General features: G+C 44.3%; 1 protein-coding gene across 4 annotated transcripts in view; it reads right to left on the bottom strand.

Annotated features, from left to right (window-relative positions):
* Nucleotides 1-25,000, bottom strand: part of LOC123508055 — a 210,600-nt gene that overhangs the window by 122,240 nt on the left and 63,360 nt on the right. For 2 of the 4 annotated variants that reach the window (XM_045261455.1, XM_045261454.1), the window contains exon 2: nucleotides 1,845-1,943. In XM_045261455.1, coding sequence (XP_045117390.1) covers nucleotides 1,845-1,943 — 99 coding nt within the window. Of the gene's footprint in view, nucleotides 1-1,844; nucleotides 1,944-13,631; nucleotides 13,785-17,739; nucleotides 19,552-25,000 lie in introns of those variants that run through there. The other 2 variants (XM_045261453.1, XM_045261456.1) reach the window with 2 other exon arrangements.

Below are 25,000 nucleotides of genomic sequence, written 5' to 3'. Positions count from 1 at the left end.
CACACACACACACACACACACACACACACACACACACACACACACACACACACACACACACACAAACACGCTGGAGATGTTTGTTTTATGACACACACCACGACAGCTCACACACACACATTAACAAAACGCTGGAGATGTTTGTTTTTATGACGTGTCCACGAGAGCTCACTGCGACAAGAGGTGTGTCAAGGCTGTGTGTGTGTGTGTGTGTGTGTGTGTGTGTGTGTGTGTGTGTGTGTGTGTGTGTGAAATTCATGTATGGACAGATGCTTTTTCATTCTCCATCTACGTATGTATAGTAACTCTGTTCATGAAGGAAACTTGAGCTAAAATGACAAGTCGAGAGAGAGAGAGAAACTAGGAAGAAAAAACGAAGAGAATATCAAACGCTAGAATGACATATACGAGTAGAGTACATAGCTTTAACGTTCATAGAAACACCCCTACATTTGTTTTCCCAGCTTAGACAACGCAGACACACGCAGAAAACACCCCTACACTTGTTTCCACAGCTTAGACAACGCAGGCACACGCAGAAACAGGAAAACTTCGCGGGGATTAACTATCGTCTTAATCCCTTCAATACTGGAACACATATTTACCTTGAGTTTTAGGTATGATTAGACGATTTTATTGACATTAGGGAGAGTCTATGGAGGTCAGAACATTAATGGCCACAGTCTTCACTATTTCATTCCCCACACAAGTTTCTGAAGCTGTGTAAAATCGCCAAATAGTAAGCAGAATGAATATGGAAACGCGTCATGGTACTAAAGGGGTTAAGGATTTTATTTACACATGCAAGACAAACACCTCACTGATCGCTTGGCAGGGAAGGATGTAAATGAAGAATTTCGGTGTAGTAATTTTTTTTGTTATTTATACCATGTGGGCTTTTTCACGGGAATCAATGGGCTAAAGGTGATACTTTTTGGGTGCCCCCTATCTCAAACCCCACCTGCTAGGAAACCGTTGCCCCGAGTGAGGAAGCCCAACCTACACTCGGACCGTGGACAGGATTCGAACCCGTGCGCTTGGAGACCCCTCAGACCCCAAAGCACGCATGGTTCCACTGTACCACGGCGGCCCCCAATTAACACTTATCCTCTCCAAGTCTACTCAAGTTTTCTTTTTTATTTTTATTCACACATTCAAGACAGTCGTAGGAATATGAGAATGAATGAGGTAAAGTCCAGTTCATTGGCTTACACTGTGGAGCTCCTGTACTAACTATGAACGTCTCTTATCCTCCTGTGACTGTCATCCTTATCATTACCACCTGCCGTCCATATCCATACAATCTAGCTTCCTCTTCAAACTCACCACATGACTCTGGAACTCCCTCTCTACTTCTGAATTTCTTTCTTCCTATGACCTGGAGATATTTATCCCCTTCAGTGCCATAACGCGTTTCCATATTCATTCTGCTTACTATTTGGTGTTTTTATACAGCTTTAGAAACTTATGTGGGGATTAAAGTAGTGAAAACTCTCTCCATTAATCATCTGACCTCTATAAATACTTCCTAATGTAAATAAAATCGTCTAATCATACTAAAAATCAAGATAAAATACGTCCCAGTACTGAAGGAGTTAAGAGGGAGGTATCGAGACATTTATGCTATTGTTTAACTCTCTCGGACCTGCTCGGGGACTAGCAAATTAAGTGGGCCTTTTTGTTTAGTCGTTTTTGTTGCCCTTACATAAAAAAAGGCCTTTTCCATTTCTCTGCCACTCAGAACAACTTGGTACCTTTCTGTTTACTCAACCTACCGACTTTCTTAGTAGCGTAGCAGGGAAGGACAGCATAGAGAGTATACCAGTGCACCAAATGACACTCACCCGTATGTCCAACGCTGACACGGCATTGTCAAACTCCTGATCAGGGCACCACATGAGGTAGTCCCGCCCCTCCGCCGCCATCTGCAACGCCGACATGCTCTGCGGGAAGGAGAAACAGGAACGTAGTATTAATGACGTGTTTCAAGGTAAAATTTCCCTAAAAAAAGAAAAAAAAAAACTGAAATATTTACGAAATATTCTCCCACAAGGTATATTTTTCAACATTCCACCATAAAATTTCATTAAAAAGAAGAGAGAGAGAGAGAGAGAGAGAGAGAGAGAGAGAGAGAGAGAGAGAGAGAGAGAGAGAGAGAGGAAAGAAAACAAGTGACCTTATTTCTCATGGTGTTAATTATCCCTCCCTCAGCTGGCGAGTGTCTGGAATTAGTGTTCTGTATTGATCGGTACAGGGAGAACACAAAGGAACACAGAGGAGGAGTACACAGTAACAGCAACAGACCTTTTGGCCATTATGAGGCTTATTGCTTTCATTACACTATTTAATCAAGAGGAATAGGAGTAAAGAAAGAGAGAGAGAGAGAGAGAGAGAGAGAGAGAGAGAGAGAGAGAGAGAGAGAGAATAAACACTAGTTACAATACCTTTCATAAACAATATAAAGAGCCATATACTTCTCAACATAGGATTCTTCTCTCTCTCCCCCCGCCCCCTTCATCCCTCCACGACCAACATAACCCCTTCACCCCCTCAACACACCTTCCCACCTGTGACTCCTCCGTCCCGCCCAGCGCAGGAGCTTCGTTGCTTTACGAGATAACAAACAGTTAGGCGAAAGACGCTGGCCTTGGCATCTCCTTGTTTCCTCACGCGGCGTTCAGTTCATGGAGGGAGGAAGAGAAGGAGGAGGAGGAGGAGGAGGAGGAGGAGGAGGAGGAATGACTAGAAAAAAGGAGGACAACTGAGAAATTTATTGGTGAGCCACCGAAGAAACAACAAGAGAAACAAAAAAGATAAACAAGAAGAGGAGGAAAAAGAAGACAGACTAAAGAAGCAGGAGAAGGAGGAGGAGGAGGAGGAGGAGGAGGAGGAGGAGGAGGAGGCGGAAAAGAAGTTAAACAAGAGAAGAAGGAAAAGGAAGATAAACAAAATGAGAAATAAAAATAAGATAAACAAAAGAACGGGAGGAGGAGGAGGAGGAGGAGGAGGAGGAGGAGGAGGAGGAGAAAGAAGGACGAGGAAGCCAGTTTCAGCACAGCAGGAACATCACAGTCACTAACATCAACACACATTCCTCCATGACCTCCTCTCTGTCTCTCTCTCTCTCTCTCTCTCTCTCTCTCTCTCTCTCTCTCTCTCTCTCTCTCTCTCTCTCTCTCTCTCCTTTAGATATTTACCTGCACCTGTTTTAAAGAGTTGTTGACACTTCCCCCCTCCTCCTTCCCTCCATCCCTCCTTCCCTTCTTCCCTCACGTAATCTTTATTTTCTTTTCTTACTCCTGCTTCCTTCTTTTTATTCCTCCCTCTGTTGACATTGCTTCCTCTCCTCCCTTCCCTGCCTGTCTCCTCTCCTCACCTTCTTTCATTCCTCCATTTCCCTAGCAACACCTTCTTTCATTCCTCATTTTTCCTCCTATATCTTTTTCCTTCTTTTTTCTCTTTACTTCTTTTATTCCTTTTTTTCCTTTCTAACACCTTTCATTCTTCTTTTTCTTTCCTAACTCCTTTCATTATTTTTTTCCTCCTAACGCCTCATTTAATTCCTTCTTTTTCTTCCTTTCATCTTTCATTCCTCGTTTTTCCTCCTAACACCTTCTTTCAGTCCTCCTTTTTCCTCCTAACCTCTTTCATTCTTTTTTTTCCTCCTAACACCCCATTTCATTCCTTCGCTTTCTCATTTCCTCCTCAGTTTCTCAATGTCTGGTCTGTCCCGGATTCAAGTCACGATACCAGTTTTTTTCTCTCTCCCTCGACAAGTGAAAAGAATTTAAGGAGTTAATTGTGAAGTTGAATAATAAGTACTTGTGCCTCATTTAAGATATTATACTTATTGGAGGAAGTACATATATGGACCTCAAGTACCGTTGTTAGTTATGAATTGGTCTGACCTTTTGTAGATAGATGGTTATAATTCTCAAGTATCTGGTATTTGTCTTCACACGCACACGCCTTGCCTAACTCATTGTTTATATTAGGATGTATAAATAATACGCCTGCAATTTCATTATTTCGAGGACGTATGGACAGTTTAAGTATATAGTGGACACATTGGTATTGTTTGATATCTTTGGAGACCAGTGAACACCGAGACATTAGCTGACACCAGTAAGACACCGGTGAACATCAACTGCCTCACCAGTGAACATAATTTGGCACACCATTGAACACCAGTGGATATCTGTTGACACCAGTTGACACCAATGACCACTAAAGACACCAGCTGACAGTTTTAGACACCAGTTGACACGAAGACCAAAATCACCAACTGACATATCTAGACACCAGTAAACACCGTTGACTACTAAAGAACACCACAGAATGCAACACCAGACACCAGCCAACATGAATGAACACCAACAAACACACCAAACAAAACTTGGAATCTCAAGCAACGATAAAACGACAATAAATTAAGGTCCAGGCCGCTCCACAGATAGGCCTCCTCTACCTGACCTAAGTACATGTAAACATATTAGGCATTCACGGTCACCCAGCAGGATCCCACTCTCGCCTCCTGCCGCCGTCCCTTCCCTGAGCCGCCCGCCACCTGTACTGCCTACCCACCTGCCCGCTCCTTGATGCCGCCGCCAAACTTTCGCCGCTATTCATGAACGCTGCGGCCCGTATTCTGAAATGTCCTTCTCTCTCACTATACGACTATTTTCCAAGGCCACAGAGACGAGTAGCCGGGTTTTCAAGAGTGTTTCTCCAGTTGATAATGTAGAAATATTGTGACTTTGCCTCTACAATCGTAAAAACACCTTAAAAATCTTGTGTCTATTTAAATAAAGCCTTTTGAAGTAGTGGAGGTGAAGCGCAGAAAGGGTTTGAAGTTACTAGCTTTTATCTCAACTGTGACTGTTTTCAAAGGCCACGGAAATGATCAGTCGGGTTCGCAAAAGTGTTTCTCCTTTTCAGTCAGGTTCGCAAAAAGTGTTTATCGTTTTAATACCCTAGAAATGTTATCACTCTGCACTAGAATGGTAGAAAAAAAAGCCTTAAACCAGAGTAATCTCACCCAGGTCGTTTTGAAGTAGTTGTGGTGCGGCGCAGTGTTTCAAAATACGGTCCTTTCATTCCCTTCGAGATTTATTGCCGCTATGTTCCTGCCTTGGCTTCTTTGTTGCCCAGAGAGAACAGAGATCACCTCCTCCTCCTACTCCTCCTCATCCTCCTCCTCCTCCTCTTCCTCCTCTTCCTATTCCTACTCTCTTTTCTCTTTATCTCGTATTCTGTTGTACTTTTACTCCTCCAGTTTTCTCTTCTTTCTTTTTTTGTTGCCTTTTCTGCCATACTCTTCTGGTTTTTCCTGTTCTTAATCTTTCTCCTCCATTTTCTTATTTTAGTCTTCATTTTCCTTCTCTTCCTCCTCCTCCTCCTTTAGGCGTTTAAATACTGGTTGGAACGTCATTAGCTATGTTAATCTCTCTCTCTCTCTCTCTCTCTCTCTCTCTCTCTCTCTCTCTCTCTCTCTCTCTCTCTCTCTCTCTGACACGGAACAGGCCCTCATTACAGCATCTTTCACTCCCATCTTTCCTCTTCCTCCTGGTCGTCGTCCTCCCGCTCCTCCCGTCATTTCCTCGCCCCACGCACCCTCCCGGCCATCCAACCAGTCAGCCAGCACGCCCCTGCTAGCCTGCCGCATTCCAGCTCATGGGGTGAGAGTGGGCACCGCCGAGGAAGACGGAGAGAGGGAGAGAGAGGGAGAGAGAGAGAGAGAGAGAGGGAGGGAGGGCAGTCGTGAGTGACCCACTGACACCTACCGCGGCTCGCAGCTTCAGGAAGAGTCAGACTTGCTTCACACTACTCTGCTTTTCTTCACGGTGTTGTCAGGGATGTTCGGCGTGTCATCCTCTGCCTGAGCTGTGTGACCGGATTGTATTTCCAGCAGTAGACGCAAAGCCGCGGTGGGAAAGTTTAGCCGAGGAGTTTGGAAATGCTCAACTTTTTCATCTTTTTACTAAGTTTTGTGTGTTTGACATGTGCTAGTGGTTGTAATCTGACTGTATTGTATTTCCAGCAGTAGACGCAAAGCCGCGGTGAGAAAGTGTAGCTGATGAGTTTGGAAATGTTCAGCTTTTTTATCTTTCTACTAAGTTTTGTGAGTTTGACATGCGCTAGTAGTTGTATTCTCACAAGGCTACTTTTCGTAGATTTAAGGATGTAAGTTAGGGTGGTTGCGCTAACAGGTAAAGGAAAGGTGAGGAGAGCATACTGGAACCACACTAAAACGGCACCAAGTGTATTACAGAGACCGCGTAACACAGAGCAAAGAATTAGAGCGAGATTCTGACCCAATGACGGGAAATAATCTCTACGAAAACCAGACTAACCATTTCTGCAATCTCTAAAACCACCCCTTGTAAAACCCATCAATTCATAACGAAAGCTTTTGATAAACAATGTACGTCTACAATTAAAATCACGATACCTGTGTTTATAATCTTGAATGCTTATTAGCTATACATAACTAAACCCGGAGTCATGGATCTGGCGCAGTAATCTTGGTAGCCTGGGACACGCGAGCAATGTAACTCACCCACTGATTGACACACACACATTCCCTTCCTTTTAGGGCACGTGGAAGATGGAACAGGAGGAGCAGGAGACAGACAAAGGGAGAAGTACATGGATGGAAAAGGAAGAACAATAGGAAGTGGAAGATGAACTACATGTACAAGATAAACGATGGAGGGAGGGAGAGGAAAAAAAGAGCCTTGTGGGTGGAGGAGGTGAAGGAGGTGGAAGAAGAAAGGATAGGAATAATAAAGAAAATGTATATTGTTGGCAATCTATGGACGCAAACATCTGCAGAGGCACTTCGCTAAGGTATAAGGGAATTGGTATATGGACTTTGCATTCAAAATAAACACGATATTTATTCATGAGCAACTCCATCACCTGTCTCAGCATCACACAGCATCTCAGGGGAGGGAAACAATCTCCTCTGTCTGTCTGGCAAGAAGAAAGTTCCGCTCGGATGAGAAAGTTAGAAAAATTGCTCCTTTATGACATCATGCAACAAACCTGGCAAGAGAGAGAGAGAGAGAGAGAGAGAGAGAGAGAGAGAGAGAGAGAGAGAGAGAGAGAGAGAGAGAGAGAGAGAGAGAGAGAGAGAGAGAGAGAGAGAGAGAGAGAGAGAGAGAGAGAGAGAGAGAGAGAGAGAGAGAGAGAGAGAGAGAGAGAGAGAGAGAGAGAGACTGAAGACTGACCTACCCTCCTCCCTCTCACCTCCTCCTCCCTCACAAAAGGCAACGAAGAGGAACGAAATACCGAATAGAAAAACATTATACATATCCCATTTTCTTACTACTACTACTACTACTACCACCACCACTACTACTACTACTACTACTACTACTACTACTACTACTACTACTACTACTACTACTACTGCTACTCTTGACGGCGTGAAAATGGATACACATAAACATTTCACACACATTAGGGCACTTCCGTTCATTCACTCACTTCCTATTCATTCATTGATTAGCAGCGAGCGACAGGTGAGCTTCATCAATGCATACCTGGATTTCTTTTGGTCGTACTGTTCACGTTGCATCAGCTGATTAAGTGTGTGTGTGTGTGTGTGTGTGTGTGTGTGTGTGTGTGTGTGTGTTTATCTCACCAGCTTCCTTTCGTAACCCCACAAAGTCTGTCCACATGAAAGGCCAAACACACACACACACACACACACACACACACACACACACACACGTTCAACTTTCTCATGAAGACTATTCGTGCTTCGTGCTATGGAAATTGTAAAGTTTCTCTCTCTCTCTCTCTCTCTCTCTCTCTCTCTCTCTCTCTCTCTCTCTCTCTCTCTCTCTCTCTCTCTCTCTCTCTCTCTCTCTCTCTCTCTCTCTCTCTCTCTCTCATTAAAACTCTGCAGCGCTAATCTTCTGCCACATTTTGTATTTAATCCTTTAACACCAGGGATTCGTAAATATTTTGTGCATTGCAATTATAAGCGAGGCAGCAAAAGGGAAGATGGGAGTGTCCTTGAGAGAGAGAGAGAGAGAGAGAGAGAGAGAGAGAGAGAGAGAGAGAGAGAGAGAGAGAGAGAGAGAGAGAGAGAGAGAGAGAGAGAGAGAGAGAGAGAGAGAGAGAGAGAGAGAGAGAGAGAGAGAGAGAGAGAGAGAGAGAGAGAGATTACAGAAACCTTATCCTTCACTTAACTTCCTTTGGGAGAAAACGGAAGAAAAAATGAGAAAAAAACACACACTAAGTAAGAAAACAATATCAAATTCCTAATAAGGTAAAGATACGATGAATTTTGATACAGTAAAAAATAAAGAATACAGATAAAAAAAATACAACTGTTTATTTCTTTTTATTTTCTCTATTTTTTTAATGTTATGTAGAAGTATTAATTGAAAAAAAATTGCCTTAACTCCTTCAGGACAATGACGCTTTTATATATATACAACATATTCATTCTCTGGCGACTTCATACAGCTTCAGAAACTCATGTGGGGGATTAAAACCGTGAAGACTCTGGCCCATCAATCTACTGACCTCCATAGATCCTTCCTAATGTCAATAAAATCGTCTAATCACACCCAAAACTCATGGTAAAAATGTGTCCCAGTACTGAAGGGGTTAATCGTCAATCTACTAAGTGTTGTTATAGTCAATCTTGCTCCTACACAAATTTACTACAGCTGGTTAACGCTTCATGGCAGGAAAGGTGCGGTGAAGCAGTGTTTGTATTGCATAATGAATAAATAAACAAACTAAATATGCATCGTTTCGAGATAATGGGTCAAATCACACACACACACACACACACACACACACACACACACACACACACACACACACACACACACACACACACACACACACACACACACACAATTATCTTTAGCTTGATCGACCAAAGAGGGAGAGGAGATGACCAGGTAGAAGCCGGTGACCTTTCCTCCTCCTCCTCCTCCTCCTCCTCCTCCTCCTCCTTTTCCTCACCCTAATGCACTTTTAATACATATGTGCTTGCTTTCCTCTCTCTCTCTCTCTCTCTCTCTCTCTCTCTCTCTCTCTCTCTCTCTCTCTCTCTCTCTCTCTCTCTCTACTCCATTTTCTTTCCACCTTTTATTTCTTGCATTACTCGATTTTCTCTAATTTTATCTTCGCCCTCTCTCTCTCTCTCTCTCTCTCTCTCTCTCTCTCTCTCTCTCTCTCTCTCTCTCTCTCTCTCTCTCTCTCTCTCTCTCTCCCTCACTTTCCTTTAACCTTTGTACCTTTCCTCCATCCCTCCGTTTCCTCCCTTCACTTTTCCTTCCTTTCTCTTCCTTCTTTTTCCTTGACAATATTTTTTACACTTACTCATTCTATCACATTCTCTTTCCAGTACCTCTCCTCTCCTCTCTCTCTCTCTCTCTCTCTCTCTCTCTCTCTCTCTCTCTCTCTCTCTCTCTCTCTCAACACCTGCGCTCTAATAGTCCAAATCATATCACACCTGAATCCATCTATTTGCAGGTAACCATGTTGGACTGAACTCTGGCCTTTCTCTCCCCCCTGCAGTTGATCCACGCCCCTCATAAGCACCCTAATGTTCCGCGTATTGCCGCTCCCCAGTTCTCTCCCATGGTGCTAATCTCCCCACCTCTTATTACCTGCCTCTGCTATATTTTCTCTCCGTTTGATCGTTTTCTCAATAGCAGCTGCATTTGAATTCAGTTATTTCTTCGTCAGATGGTGTGGTGTGCTTGTCTGTGTTCGAGTATTGTGTGTGTTTCTGCTATTATTCGGTCAAGTTAGGTTTGGTTAGCTTAGGTTAGCTTAGGTTGGGTTCGGTTGGGTTGGTTTGGTTTGGTTGGGTTGGGTTGGGTTGGGTTGGTTTGGTTTAGGTTAGGTTAGGTTAGGTTGGGTTGGTTTGGTTTGGGTTAGGTTAGGTTACGTTAGGTTGGGTTAGCTTGGGTTGGGTTGGGTTGGGTTAGGTTGGGTTGGGTTACGTTAGTCAAGTCGTCAAGGGAAGTTGAGAAGGAGAAGGTCCATTTGTCCTATTAATTCTTCTACTGCATTGTTCCTTGTATATTTCTGACTCCCATTCCCTTTTGATGCCTTTGTTTTTCTTCTACTTATGTCTCAATGCATTATATTGGATAGAGATGGGACACTATTCTTCTCATCATTTTTTTATGTCTTGCAAATGTGTGTTAACTTTCTGTGCCTCTGACGGGGTAGAATGGTGTGTAACAGTGAAAAGGGTTGTAGTCACGGTTTCAGTGCATGTCGTGATTTCCAACAAGAATTAAGGACGCTTGTTTTGATATTGATGTTAACAGTTAGTACAATATTTCCATACAGGGACTCGTTTTAGGGTTTTTTTTTGTCGTTGCTCTATATTTAAAGTTACGTTTTTCACTGATGTAGAATATGTAAAAAGATGAATAAATAGATAAATAAATAAATACAATTTTTTACATAAATTTGCACGAGGAAACCACAACATGAAAAAAAGAGAAAAAAAACAAACAGTTACACCACCTCGCTTTTTCCACCAAATAACATAACAAGGCTTTTTCTAACATGCATGTAAGAAAACACAGGAAAGTCAGTGTAACTTCTTAGGCACATAAAACAGGGAATGGTACCAAAAATATATTTAGAGAAAGACCCTAACTCGCTCAACACACGTACAAAAAAAGAAAAAAAAAAGAAAAACACTTTGTCATTACAGTCAAGGGGAACTACAGTGTATCATTAGGAACCCCCCAAGAAAGAGAGAGGAAGTAAAAAAAGAGTTACCAGAGAGAGAGAGAGAGAGAGAGAGAGAGAGAGAGAGACTATAATCATATTCCTATCACCATCCAGGATCTTAGTCAGCTGCAAGTCGTAAGAAGAAAACCACATAGATCTTGAGGAACATTGGTGTAAATTGAATAACTGTAGGGCGAGGCGGGGAGATGAAGTAATGGTGTGTCTTTACCCTGTCACGCACCTGCCATAGGGGTGATGCAGGCGCTGGCGAAGAGGTGATGATGGTGAGAATGGTGATGATGGTGGGAGTGCTCGCTGAGTGATTGGTAGTGTGGTGACATGTGGTGAAGCTGTGGATGTTATGTGGAGGTGTAGTGGGTGGTGATGAGTGTTGAGATGGTGTGTGTGTGTGTGTGTGTGTGTGTGTGTGTGTGTGTGTGTGTGTGTGTGTGTGTGTGTGTGTGGTGTAGTGTGGTGTGGTGTGGTGTGGTGTGGTGAAGTATGATTGATTATGGTGAGTTAAGGTGTATTGTGGCCAGGTGTGGTGTTGTGTGGTGATGAAATGCTGTGACGAATAGCTTTCACATACAACTATTTATTCGTAACTGTATATAACAGATAACAAAATTGCTCTTTCACACAAATGAATAACAACAATAGCAATAAAAACAACAACACCACCAACAACAACCAACAACAATCGAAAAATCCACAACCACACCACGACCACCACCACCACCACCACCACAACACCACCCCTAGCTCGCCACTCCGTTATCTCCTCTACTCCCATATTCCCACCCCCTCCCCGCCAATCCACCCCCCACACCTGTCCTTATACGTCAAGTCACGGATGAGTCAGAACTGGAACCCGACGTGTATGGTTACCTGACTTGCACGAACTGAGATAGAAAAAAAAGGAGAAGAAAAACTACCATTCAGAAAAATATAAGCCATTATGAAATTATACACTTAAGGCAATGAAATGTAAACTAATTGCTGTAGACAAGGAAGATTGATAAAGCCTGACGGTGGTGGTGGTGGTTGTGGTGGTGGTGGTGTTGAGGTTGTGATGCTTTTTAGATGCCTTTTCGTTAGTGGTGTTGCATCTGGTGTTAGTCAGACAGTGGTGTGTGTTGCTGTAGTTCTGTTAGTGGTGTTAACAGTGGTGGTGTTAATGGAGGTGGTGTGTGTTGCTAGGTTAAAATCAGTAGTGTTAGCTTATTGGTTTTTGGTGTTGCTGATGCGTAGTAGTAGTAGTAGTAGTAGTAGTAGTAGTAGTAGTAGTAGTAGCAAAAGAAGAAAAAGAAAAAGAAGAAGAAGAAAAAAAGAGGAAAGAGAAGAAAAAGAAGAAGAAAAGAAGAAGAAGAAGAAGAAGAAAAAAAAGAAAAGAAGAAGGAGCAGCAGCAGCAGCAACAGTAGTATTAGTAAAAGAAGTGAGTGGTGTTGCATTTATGGTGTTCTTCTTTGACAACACCTTAACCTGACAGCCTTGCCCTTTACAGTCACTTCCCTCTAGGCGCCTTAAGGAAGAAAAAAAATATCCCGTTGTCTTGCAAAGGAGAGGAAAGAAGGGAAAAAAAGGACACAGGAGAGCATGACCTTACTGGTGGTGGTGGTGGTGGTGGTGGTAATGTTAGGATATCATTTAGTGCTCAAAGTAATTGTTGTAATAGGTAATCAATGTTATAAAAGTGATGGTGATGATGATGGTGATGGTGATGGTGATGATGGGATAAAGGTGTTGAATATAATAAAGACAATATTCAAAAAGGTGTTGCGCATATGAAAATCGTGGCGGTGGTGGTGGTGATGGTGGTGGTGATAGAGGTGGTAATGGTGATGATGGTGGTGAAAATGGTGGAGGTGAAGGACGGACACTGAGAGTCAAAACAACAACAGTACACACACACACACACACACACACACACACACACACACACACACACACACACACACACACACACACACGACCAAATAACCTTATAATTAAAAATACCTGAATATTTCGACCTAAAAAAACAAAACACACAAGAATCCACGTTTTTCTATATTTTCTCTTCTTATTGCAGTCTATTAACAGAAGTTTCACACGTCCCATTTTCTTTAACGAAGTAACCAATGTTTTTATCTATAATTTCAACATTGGGAGTGATTTGAGAGAGAGAGAGAGAGAGAGAGAGAGAGAGAGAGAGAGAGAGAGAGAGAAACGTATGTATTGCTTGAATTCATATAACTACATCATTTCTCTCTCTCTCTCTCTCTCTCTCTCTCTCTCTCTCAATCTCTCTCTCGAAATTCGCTTCTTTTATGTGGCCATTTCTGGATATGTTCATAGTTTGCAAGTCACCTTATCTTACCGTGTGTGTGTGTGTGTGTGTGTGTGTGTGTGTGTGTGTGTGTGTGTGTGTGTGTGTGTGTGTGTGTGTGTGTGTGTGTGTGTGTGTGTTTCAAATCATGCTGATGTCATTGTTGTTGTCATGCATACTTTTCTTACGATTATTGGTGGTAGTGAGACAAAAAAAAAAGTAGTAGTAGTAGTAGTAGTAGTAGTAGTAGTAGTAGTAGTAGTAGTAGTAGTAGTAGTAGTAGTAGTAGTAGTAGTAGTAGTAGTAGTAGTGGTAATTGTTGTTGTTTTTGTTGTTGTTTTAGTTGTTGTTGTTGTTGTTGTTGTTATTGATGTATTTGTTGTTGTTGTTGATACTGTTTTTGTACTGCTGTTTCTACTGTTATTACTGTCACTTGTATTGTAGCAGCTACTCCGACAACAAAAACGAGAACAACAACAATAACAACAACAACAACAATAGCAGTAGTAGCAACAGTAACATCAGTAGGAGTAGCAGTAAAAACAGCAATAATACAATATTAGTAGTAACAACATGTAACAAATAATTCCTTACCCTTCTGGAAGTCCTCATCCTGGAACCACGAGAGCCACTCCACAAGTTAGCAACACCAAATAATAATATATAAACAAAAACAACACGAGTCAAGACACTTCACTTCTCAATCCAGATTACATTTTCACTTTCCTCAACTTTTCTGAATCCTCACGGTTTGGCACTAAAGACCGACGCACTGACACTAACATACAGGGGCATTGTAACACGAAAGGACGGGAGTAGTAATCACGGAGGGGAAGGAACGTGCAGCCACCCTCCACGCCGGCCACGGGTAGACTGAGCGTGAGCAGGTGGAGGACTGACCCACTGACAGCCGGGCACAGTACCCAGCCCTCCTCCCTCTCTCGCCCACCTCGCCCTCCTCCTCCTCTGTGTCTCCTTCCTTACCTCACCTGTCCGCTATATTCCCCACCTGCCTTCCTTGTTTCCCACTGACCTCAGCCTGTGTGTGTGTGTGTGTGTGTGTGTGTGTGTGTGTGTGTGTGTAATATGTACGTACACACACATCCCGACACACTCCTACCACTGCGCGAATACATACCGATCAATGACATAGAAACACACACACACACACACACACACACACACACACACACACACACACACACACACACACACACACACACACACACACACACACACACACACACACACACACACACACACACACACACACACACACACACACACTTTACGTACACCAAACACAGCACTTTCTTCTCCCTTCAGCTAAACGAATAATTTTTCCTCAATCTTTCCTCCAACTAGACTCCTTTTACCTCCGCCTCTCCCTCCCTGCCTTCCACCTTCCTCCACACCTCTCCGTCACCTTCCAGCTGTGTCTCAAAGTCCCTCCACAGGTAACACTTCCTCTTGGCGAGCGAGGAACGAGGGAGACGCGAAGTATTGCCTCTAAAGTGCCCCAGCGGTTAGATTTTTCCCTGAGCAGCGAAATAAGGCTTAGGAAGAACGAGAGAGAGAGAGAGAGAGAGAGAGAGAGAGAGAGAGAGAGAGAGAGAGAGAGAGAGGATGCACAAAATGGAAGCAATAAAGGATACAATGGGCAGGAATAGCTGGAGATTTTAACCATCCATCATCTGTCTACATTGAACCCTAATGGAAAGTAAGATAAGGTTCCCAGTGACTCTGCCGGTGTTTTCTTCCCCTGACCTTGCTTTGATGTCCTTAAGTAGAAAGGAGAGTCTAAGAATTCTATACAGTGAGTTAGCACCGAATATCAATACAATAACACGAAATATACTCTACACTTCACGTCCTGCTTTGAAAATTGTCCTTGTCATTCTGTATTAATTGAGAAAGGAGAAAGAGGAGGAGGAAGAGGAAGAAGGGGAAGGAAGAGGATATCTGATACCTGATCCTTTTATTGGTCTCGTAAGATGCATTCATGAAACCAGTTAATGACATTGTATCCCTTCAGTACCATGACGCATTTTCATCTTCATTCTGGTTACTATGTGCCGATTTTATACAGCTTCAGAAACTTATGTGGAGGATTAAGAATAGTGAAGACTATGGCCATTAATCCTCTGACCTCCACAGACCCTTCCTAATGCAAATAAAATCAACTAATCAGATACAAAAACCAAGGTAAAAATGCGTCTCAGTAATGAAGGGGTGAACTTGACACTCACTGGGGGAAATCTGGCCAAGGTCCAACCAAAACGATTCAACATAAAAGGCCCACTTAGATGCCAGTCCCCAAGTAGGTCCGAGAGAGTTAGCGAAAGGACGGTGATGGTGATGAGAAAGAAGCAAAAGAGTGAAGAGGGGCGTGTTCTAAATCCACAGGTGCTCCAACACACCTGCGATGGCCGTGGGCAAGTGTGTGCCGGGCCTGATTATTTGAGAACCCCAATGACTCACACACCGCTCTTCACCCCTTCAGGCCGTCCATCTCATCCAGTCCCCTGCCAACAGCCCCTAGTTCCTTTAGACAGTTCTGCCAGACCTTAGCTTCAGTTCATCCCTTCCACTAGCCCCAGTAAACCCTAGCTCCATTCTATCCCTTCCACCAGTCCCCAGTACTACCGAATCCCAACCCCATTCCATCTCTTCCACCGGCACCAGTCCCACATAGCCCCTTGCACTGGCTACAAATCCTACCCAACCCCATTCCAAACGCCCTTAGACCAATTTAGCCCTCTCCATCACCTTTCCAGTCCTATTCATACGTTTCAATCAGTCCCCAGTTCGAGCCAATTTCTTCCATCAGCTTAATCCCATTTAGATCATTCAATTAGTCTCTTTCATTTAGCCTACCAGCCCCAATCAACCTCTTTCATTTAGTCACCCAGTCCCATCCACATTCAGACCCTCTCATTAGTCCCAGTCTCTCCAGTCTTGCATTACTTATCTGCAGCCAAAATGGAATGTCTTTCAGTTTTATTGGTGCTATTTCAAACCCTTTCAGTCCAGGGGATTCATTAGTTTCTCTCAGTAGGTAAGGGAGAGAGTTAGCGACCTTATGTTTCTATGACAAACTCAACACACACCCAAAGAAGCTCAACACACACCCTAACACACTCTAAACACACCCAACACATGCAAAACGTTCCCAAACAACCTTAAAAGTTTGATGTGTGTGTGTGTGTGTGTGTGTGTGTGTGTGTGTGTGTGTGTGTGTGTGTGTGTGTGTGTGTGTGTGTGTGTGTGTGTGTGTGTGTGTGTGTGTGTGTGTGTATTTAATGGCATCATCAAACTTCTCTCATATGCTGGTGAAGTAAAAAAATCAAATCTCACCACATGAATTCAAACACAACAACATTAACACTAAAATAAAATGAATAAAAATAATGCCAATAATAAATATACACATCCATACTAATATCTTAAAAGTGACCAAGTTCCTTCCTGCTAGAATATATAAAACAAGAAGGTCAGAGGAAGAAGGAACCACAAGAGAAGGAAATGGAGAAGGACAGCGAAATCCATAACTACCTTTTTAAACTGACCTAATTCTTCCATCCATAGAAGTGTGAAGGTCAAGAGGAAGGAGGAACACGAGAGGAAGGAGATAAAAAGAAGGAGGAGGAGGAGGAGGAGGAGGAGGAGGAGGAGGAGGAGGAGGAGGAGGAACATACAGGGAGGGATGACAAGGAGGGGGGCAAGAGTGTGTTGGTTCAGACGGCAGAGTCAAAGCATCATCTTGGTAATGAAACAACGAGTCACAGTTTGCCAGACGTCATTTGATGCTTCTGTGTTTGGTAGATGACGTGTGTTGGTTTCACGTTCCTCCTCCTCCTCCTCCTCCTCCTCATCTTGCTCCTCCTCCTTGTCTCGCTTCCACTCCTCCTCTTCCCCCTCTTCCTCCTCATTATAGCTATCATCATCTTGGCTCTCGTCACAGTCATCTCCATTCCTCCTCCTTATCCTCCTCCTCCTCCTCCTCCTCCTCCTCCATGCACTTTTTTTTCAAGTCAGGAGATTCAAGGTCGCAGGTGTGTGTGTGTGTGTGTGTGTGTGTGTGTGTGTGTGTGTGTGTGTGTGTGTGTGTGTGTGTGTGTGTGTGTATAATTCACCTCGGTCGTCTCCTGGTCACCCAGCCAGTCTTCCCCATTACGAAGCGAGCTCAGAGCTCATGGACTGATTTTCGGGTAGGACTGAGACCACAACACACTCACACACCGGGAAAGCGAGGCCACAACCCCTCGAATTACATCCCGTACCTGTTTTCAGCTAAGTGAACAGGGGCCACACTTTAAGAGGGTTGCCCATTTACCTCGCCGGCCCGGAACTCGAACCCAGCCCTCTCGATTGTGAGTCGAGCGTGCTAACCACTGTGTGTGTGTGTGTGTGTGTGTGTGTGTGTGTGTGTGTGTGTGTGTGTGTTGAAAGTGTAGCTCAAGGTGTCAATGGGAGGCACTTTTGGACCCAGATATAAACGTAGGTACACGGTGACCTTCACACACACACACACACACACACACACACACACACACACACACACACACACACACACACACACACACTATCAAATTTGCACTGGAGAGTAAACTAGTAAAAGAAAACGGACCGTAACTCACAAAAAACGAAGACACACATACGTCGATACACGGGTATAGAGAGGCGGGGGTTGCCAACTTACCATAAAGGGGAAGAGATGAACATAAGCTCCGTCGGGGATGGCTGTGGAGGTCAAGGGACTGGTGCGGAGCGGGAGGCGCGGGGGGCGGGAGCGGCGGCGGGGGAAGGTGTGGTAAATTGTCTGTGTTTGTGGTGGTTGTGGTGACGGCGGTGGTGATTTTTGCGGCGACCCTTCCCCGCCGCCACCAGCAGGGTCGCCGCCGCCTCCCCCCGCCCCCGAGACTCCCTCCTCCGTCAGGGCTTCCGTTTCTCCGTTTTCCTTTCCGCTTTCCTGGGCAGTGAGGACAACCCAGAACACGCTCGGCCTCTGCGGGGGTGACAATTTCTCCCGGACTGTATGGAAGAGTCCCCTCCACCTCTCTCCACGTGGTCGCCCGTCCTCCTTCCTACGGCAACCACGCCCAACGCTCAGATCCAGAGCCTCCTTCAGGTTATCCCGGGGAAGGTCGAGGCTTTGGTATTCTTCCTGAGCCTCTGTTTTGTCCTTTGCCTTGTGTTTGTCTTCCTTCGTCTGCTTACGGAGGCTAATAGTTCTCTTACACTTCCTGGGCTCTTTGGGCGGCTTGCGATCCTTGCCGGCCTCGTCCCGCAACATGAACGCCCTCAGTCTTCTCAGCACGTTGCCTCGCGCGCCCTGGGTCTTCTGGTCCTTGGCTGCCGCTGACCTCTGTTCCCGTGACACGATGTACGGACTCAGATCCTCGTACTCGTCCCCTTGCGTTGGCGAGTCACAGGCGGCAACCCGTTTCTTGGGGAAGTCATAGTGTTGTAGTGGGTCTGCGGCGTCGTCGTGGCTCTCGGAGAGAAATTGGGCGGGCAGCGGCGGCCTAGGGAGCACTGGACGGTTTCCCCTGGGCGTGGAGTAGTGCGTGAAGCTGTTGCTACTACAGTTGGGGCGGATGGATGGCATGGTGCCGAAGTAGTATCTAGGACGAGGGCGGCGCTTCCCGGTCCCATACGAACCACTGTTGCTCCGTGATGCGCGACGCCACTCATCCTGCTCCGTTGTATTTGTACCGGTGCTGGTGGTGGTGGTGGTGGTGGTGGTAGTGGTGGTGGAGATGTGCACCGCGTCACAAGCAGTGCGGGACGCTCCCTGGACATGCTCGTCACGTGCGCGGTGGGGCGTGACGGCGGCGTTGTTGCCTGGACAAGCGTAATGAGAGGGAGGGGCATCGTACGCACCGCCACCGCCACCTTGAGGCCTCTCCTCGGCGTCTTCGTTGCCTGGGCAGGCCTCGTACACACTCTCCTCTACTCTCAAGGGGCTACGCGGCACCTCATACATAGGCAAGGGCGGGGAGATACGTCCCTTGCAATCATAGTAGCTAGGGCCACTGTCTTCTCCCGAGGGTCTCGAGGGCTCCTCATAGGTAGGGAGCGGCAGGGAATACCGCCCATTGTAACACCTGGGATCCTCGGCAGCAGGGTCCAGGGGCTCCTCGTAGGTTGGGGGAGGGAGAGAGTACCGCCCTTGACTTTCATAGTATCTGGGACCACTTGGAGGACTCAGTGGGCCATGGAAGGGGGTGGGGGGCAGCGAAGGACGGCTTCCTCGACCGTCATAATACTGCAGACTTGGGGAGGAGCCAGTCACGAAGCTCTGGTGCAGGAAGGATTTGTTGGGAGGTGCAGGGGGCGGCGGCAGGGCGCTGAGGGAGTCCGAGGCGTGGCTCTGAGTGACGGACGCCGTGCTTGGGGTGACAGAGGAGCATGGCGGGCATTCCGGTGTCACCATCGTCTTCAAGCTTGGGTTCGTGTCGTCCATATCACCGCGGACTCTCCACTTCAGCATTATTGCCGCTAAATCTCTACCTGTCCTCCTCCTCCTCCTCCTCCTCCTCCTCCTCGCTGTTCGTCCATCACCACATGCTTCACTATATTGCGTGCTTCACTATGTCATCACTTCCTTCCTTATCCACGTATTTCATCGTCTTGATGCTAAACCACCTTCTGAAACCTCCTTCCTAATAATGACAAAATATTACGAAGAGCTCATGCTTTTTATAGTAAACCTTTTCTGTCGTGTTAGAAAATGATCGTTGGGCAAAACACGTCATGTTCTGGTGTTGCTTTCTAAAAAGACTCATTTGATTTCTCGCTGTCGTGCACTGTGAGAAAACGGAGGCATTTCAGGGATGACTCATGTAGACTAAGGCAGCTGGAATGCACCGTAGATGATAGCTCGGGCGTTACCATCTTTAAAAACACACACACCCATCTACCAACCCACCCATCCACCCACTCACCCATCCACCCCTCCACACACGCACCCATCCACACACCCACATTCTCCGCATTTCCTGTGTCGCAAACAGAACGAGTAAAGCACACAGGGAAATATTTTTTTCTTTACTATTTCCTGTCCTGGAGGCGATTTATTCTTTTCACCAGAGCAACATGATAAAGTGAGGGGAAAAATACTACAAGGAAAAGCCACAAGGAAATACTTCCCGCAACTGGAGAGTGAATAGCGTTCAAGGAATTTAAGAATAATTATATAATAGGAGGAAATTTATGTTTTACCAACGCTTTTGACAAAATTAAACAAAACTTCCCCTTGTTGGCTTTAAATTCACGGATGTCATTGAGAGAGAGAGAGAGAGAGAGAGAGAGAGAGAGAGAGAGAGAGAGAGAGAGAGAGCTATTTTCTGAGACACCCATTTCTCCTCCTCCTCCTCCTCCTCCTCCTCCTAGTAGGTGCCTCCGCGACGCCCTCTCAATAAGACTTAAGCAGAAGGTATGCAAAGGCAATATCCTGTTAAGTTCTCTCCTTATCCTAATCTCTCTCTCTCTCTCTCTCTCTCTCTCTCTCTCTCTCTCTCTCTCTCTCTCTCTCTCTCTTAGGTGAGGGTGAAAGAAAAAAATGATGAGGGGTTGAGGAGAGGTTCAAGGAGAAGAATTAAAAATGAAGGAAGGGGAAGAAGTAAAAAGAGGAGGAGGAAGAGGAGGAGGAGGAGGAGGAGGAGGAGGAGGAGGAGGAGGAGGAGGAGGAGGAGGAGGAGAAGGAGGAGAAACAGTAATAGTAGTAAGAGATGAAACAGAAAGAGAAAAAAAAACAAAGAAGGGAAAAAAGTGTAGAAATAACGGTAAGATGAAGAGAAGAAGAAAAACAAAGAACAAGAACAAGAACAAGAAGAACAACAGGCAATTACTCGTACGCTTCCCAATAGAGGTTCAGCGGTCGCCTTCCTTCTATACCTGCTTCCGCTCACGTCACTCCGAGATGGAGGTCACGGGAGCAGAGGGAGCAGCAGGTGAACACGTTATTGGTGACACCCTGCACCAGGAAGAGGAGGAGGAGGAGGAGGAGGAGGAGGAGGAGGAGGAGGAGGAGGAGGAGGAGGAGGAGGCGGTGAGTGAGTAAGCAGGTGATAAAATGAGACCAATCAAGAACTTACAATCGTTCGTGAAGGGAAAAAAAATTAAGTTGTAGAGATGGAACATTAAAGAAATGAAAAATGTAAGAAAAATTAAGTTGTGAAGGTGGAACATAAAAAAAAGGAAAGAAATTGAAATGACGAATATTTATTGACGGGAATCGTGAGAAAATACAAGAAAGAAAAAGAAAAGAAAAAAAAAATGCGAGTTGGGTCATATAATCAAGAAAGTTAAGTAAGTTATAGAGGTAGAATATTAACCCCTTCAGTACCATGACATGTTTTCATATTTGTTTTGCTTTCTAAATGGTGATTTTATACAGTTTCAGAAATTCATGTGGGGATTAAAGCAGTGAAGAATCTGGCTATTATTAATCTTCTGACCTCCAAAGACCCTTCCTAATGTGAATAAAAGCGTCCAATACCCCAAACTCAATGTAGAACTGCGTCCCATTACTGAAGGGGTTAAAGAAAGGAGGAGTTGAGATGAATATTAACAGGAATTATAGAAAAAAGTACATGACGCATATACTGAAATAAAGAAAGGAAGAACGAAAGAAAGGAAGGTAAATTAATTAAGTCGTGTAATCGAGAAAAAAAGGTAAAGTTATAGAAGAGGAGCATTAACCTCTATCAGTACCATGACGCGTTTCCATATTCATTCTGCTTACTATTTAGTGATTTACCAGAGCTTCAGAAACTTATGCTTGGGATTAGAATAGTGAAGATTGTGGACATTAATCTTCTGACGTCCATTGACTCTTCCTAATGTCAATAAAACCGTCAAATCATATATAAACACATGAAGAAAAAAATGCGTTCTTGTGCTGAAGGGGTCAAAAAGAGATGAAAGTAAGTTAAAATGAAGAATAATTATTAACAGGAATCATAAAAGAAACTACGTTATAAATATACTGAAAGAAAGAAAAGAACGAAAGAAGGAATGAAAGAAAGATAAGTTAGACCAAATAAAAAAACAAATAAAATATAAACGGAAAGGAACGATAGACAATACAAATAAATACATAAAACAACAGAAAAAAAGATTAAGAAATAGAAAAAAAAGACAAGATAGAAATAGAATAAAAAAAAGAGAGAAGAAAGAAAACAACATGACAGATAAAACTTAAGAGTCAAACACAAACACATTACAAACATCTGAACAGGTAAGAGAGAAAGAAAATTAACCCCTTCAGTACCGTGACGTGTTTCCATATTCACTGTGGTTACTATTTGCTGATTTTATGCAGCTTCAGAAACTCATGTGGAGGATTAGAATAGCAAAGACTCTGGCCATTAATCTTTGACCTCCATAGATCCTTCCAAATGTCAATAAAATCGTCTAATCATACTCTTAACCCCTTCAGTACCGTGACGTGTTTCCATATTCATTCTGGTTACTATTTGGTGATTCTATACAGCATCAGAAACTCATGTGGTGGATTAGAATAGCAAAGACTCAAGCCATTAATCTTCTGACCTCCATAGATCCTTCCTAATATTAATGAAATAGTCAAATCGTACACAAATCTCAAGGTAAAAATGTGTTCCAGTATTGAAGGGGTTAAGGAGAGAAACGGGTGTGTCCTCGAAATTAAGCAGATAACGAGGTGGCAGGAGGCAGTAGGAGGAAGTAGGCGAGCAGGTGAGAGTTCAATTAACACAGTACACAGGTAAGTACAGGTGAGACAAAAAAGGGTTAATTAAGGTGTTTATGGCATTGAGGAGAGACAAGTGATAACGGGACGAGTGTAGGAAGTGGTTCATGAGTCATTATAGTCGTTAAGGTGTCTCTATCTAACTCTCTAACTCTCTCTCTCTCTCTCTCTCTCTCTCTCTCTCTCTCTCTCTGACAGGGTTATTTTCCCATATATTCAATTCTGTAGAGGCCACTTATCATCATCATCATCATCATCATCACCCTTATCATCACCATCACCATCACCATCACCATCACCATCACCATCACCATCATCACCACTACATTCGATATAATTTATACCTAATTTACTACTATTTACATAACGGAGGGTTACGACGAGAGAGAGAGAGAGAGAGAGAGAGAGAGAGAGAGAGAGAGAGAGAGAGAGAGAGAGAGAGAGAGAGAGAGAGAGAGAGAGAGAGAGAGAGAGAGAGATTAAGGCATCATAACAAAAGAAACAAATATAGTTATATGAAGAAAATTAAATACAACAACAACAACAACAACAACAACAACAACAAAATAGAAAAAGAAGAAAAAAGAGGAGAAGAGGAGGAGGAGGAGGAGGATGAGAAAGAGGAGGAGGAGGAGGAGGACGAAGAGGAGGACGAGGAGGAGGAGGAGGAGGAGGAGACCAAAACAGGGATAAAGAAACCTGAGAACACGTTACTGAGGTGTCACGGCTGTTGATTCTGTAGACAATACACGTGTTCCCCTCATTACACGCCCGAGCAGGAGGAGGAGGAGGAGGAGGAGGAGGAGGAGGAGGAGGAGGAGTGCCAAAAGAGGACTAACTCAATCCTCCACAATCTTCTCCTCTACTCCTCCTCTCTCTCTCTCTCTCTCTCTCTCTCTCTCTCTCTCTCTCTCTCTCTCTCTCTCTCTCTCACCAAGCCTTTGTCTCACTCCGCTTCGTCTCTCCTGCTTTCCCCAATCCATCAGCTGCATATGACCTCGGTGTTGTGGCGCCATGCAAAATAAGCAATCAATTTCTCCCCTCCTTCCTATCTTCGCCAATCCTTCACGTCCTCTGCTCTCTCTCTCTCTCTCTCTCTCTCTCTCTCTCTCTCTCTCTCTCTCTCTCTCTCTCTTCACGCTATCCGGCTCATGTCACTCTGTTAATAAAAGACCTTTGATACTTGAGTCTACCCCCCCTCTCTCTCTCTCTCTCTCTCTCTCTCTCTCTCTCTCTCTCTCTCTCTCTCTCTCTCTCTCTATCGTGGTCAAGTTAAGATTATTTTCACAACCCGAGGCGGACAAAGGAAGGGAATACGAGCAGGAGAAGAATAGATGGCGATAAAGCAAGCTGAATAAACAGGGAAAGAAAAGGAATGATGAAGTGAAAGAGAAGGATGTGAAGGAGCAAAATACGAAAAGAGATTGAATTAAGAAGTAAAGAAGGAGAAGAGATAAGGTAAAGGTAAATGGAGGAGAAAGGAGAAGAGGGAAGGAGAGGAAAAGATGGAGGTAGAGAAGTGAAAGGAGAGAAAAGAGAAAGATAGATAGATAGAGAGAGAGAGAGAGGTGAGAAATAAAGAACTGGAGATGGATAAATAAAACTGATAATACAGAAAAATGAAGAAGGATCAAAAGAAAAGAGAAAAATAGATAGAATACAACAAAACACTGACTGAGCAAGAGATAGGGAAGAAAGAAGGAAGATCAGAGAGAAAAGAAAAGATGTAGGAACACAAGAACGAGTATCAGATTATTCAGTGAAGCTGTTGTAATATGCAACGAATATTCACCGCTATGAGTGTGTGAACAAGAGCTATAATTCCGCGCACGAGTCTTTGCAGTGACGGTCTGGTTAGTATTATTGGTTGGCCTATATCATTTGTGTGGACGTGACGTGATGCTTCGCCCTCGAGATGAGTCTGCAAGTGGTGAGGAGGAAGAAGAGTAGAGGAAGGTGCCAGAGTGATATTAACCCCTCCAGTATCGTGCCGTGTTTTCTTATTCACTCTGGTTACTATTTGGTGATTTTGTTCAGCTTCAGAAACTCATGTGGGGGATTGAAATAGTAAACACTCTAGCCATTAATCTTCTGACCTCCATACACGCTTCCTAATGCAATCTAAATCGTCTAATCGTACTCAAAACTCAAGGTAAAAAAATGTGTTCCAGTACTGAAGGGGGTGAGAAATGTTTAGTGGTGGTGGTGGTGGTGGTGGTGGTGG

Source organism: Portunus trituberculatus, chromosome 24, assembly GCF_017591435.1.
Source record: "Portunus trituberculatus isolate SZX2019 chromosome 24, ASM1759143v1, whole genome shotgun sequence".
NCBI lineage: Eukaryota > Metazoa > Arthropoda > Malacostraca > Decapoda > Portunidae > Portunus > Portunus trituberculatus.
Note: the sequence above shows the minus strand (reverse complement) of the source record. Positions and strands in the feature narration are given on the sequence as shown.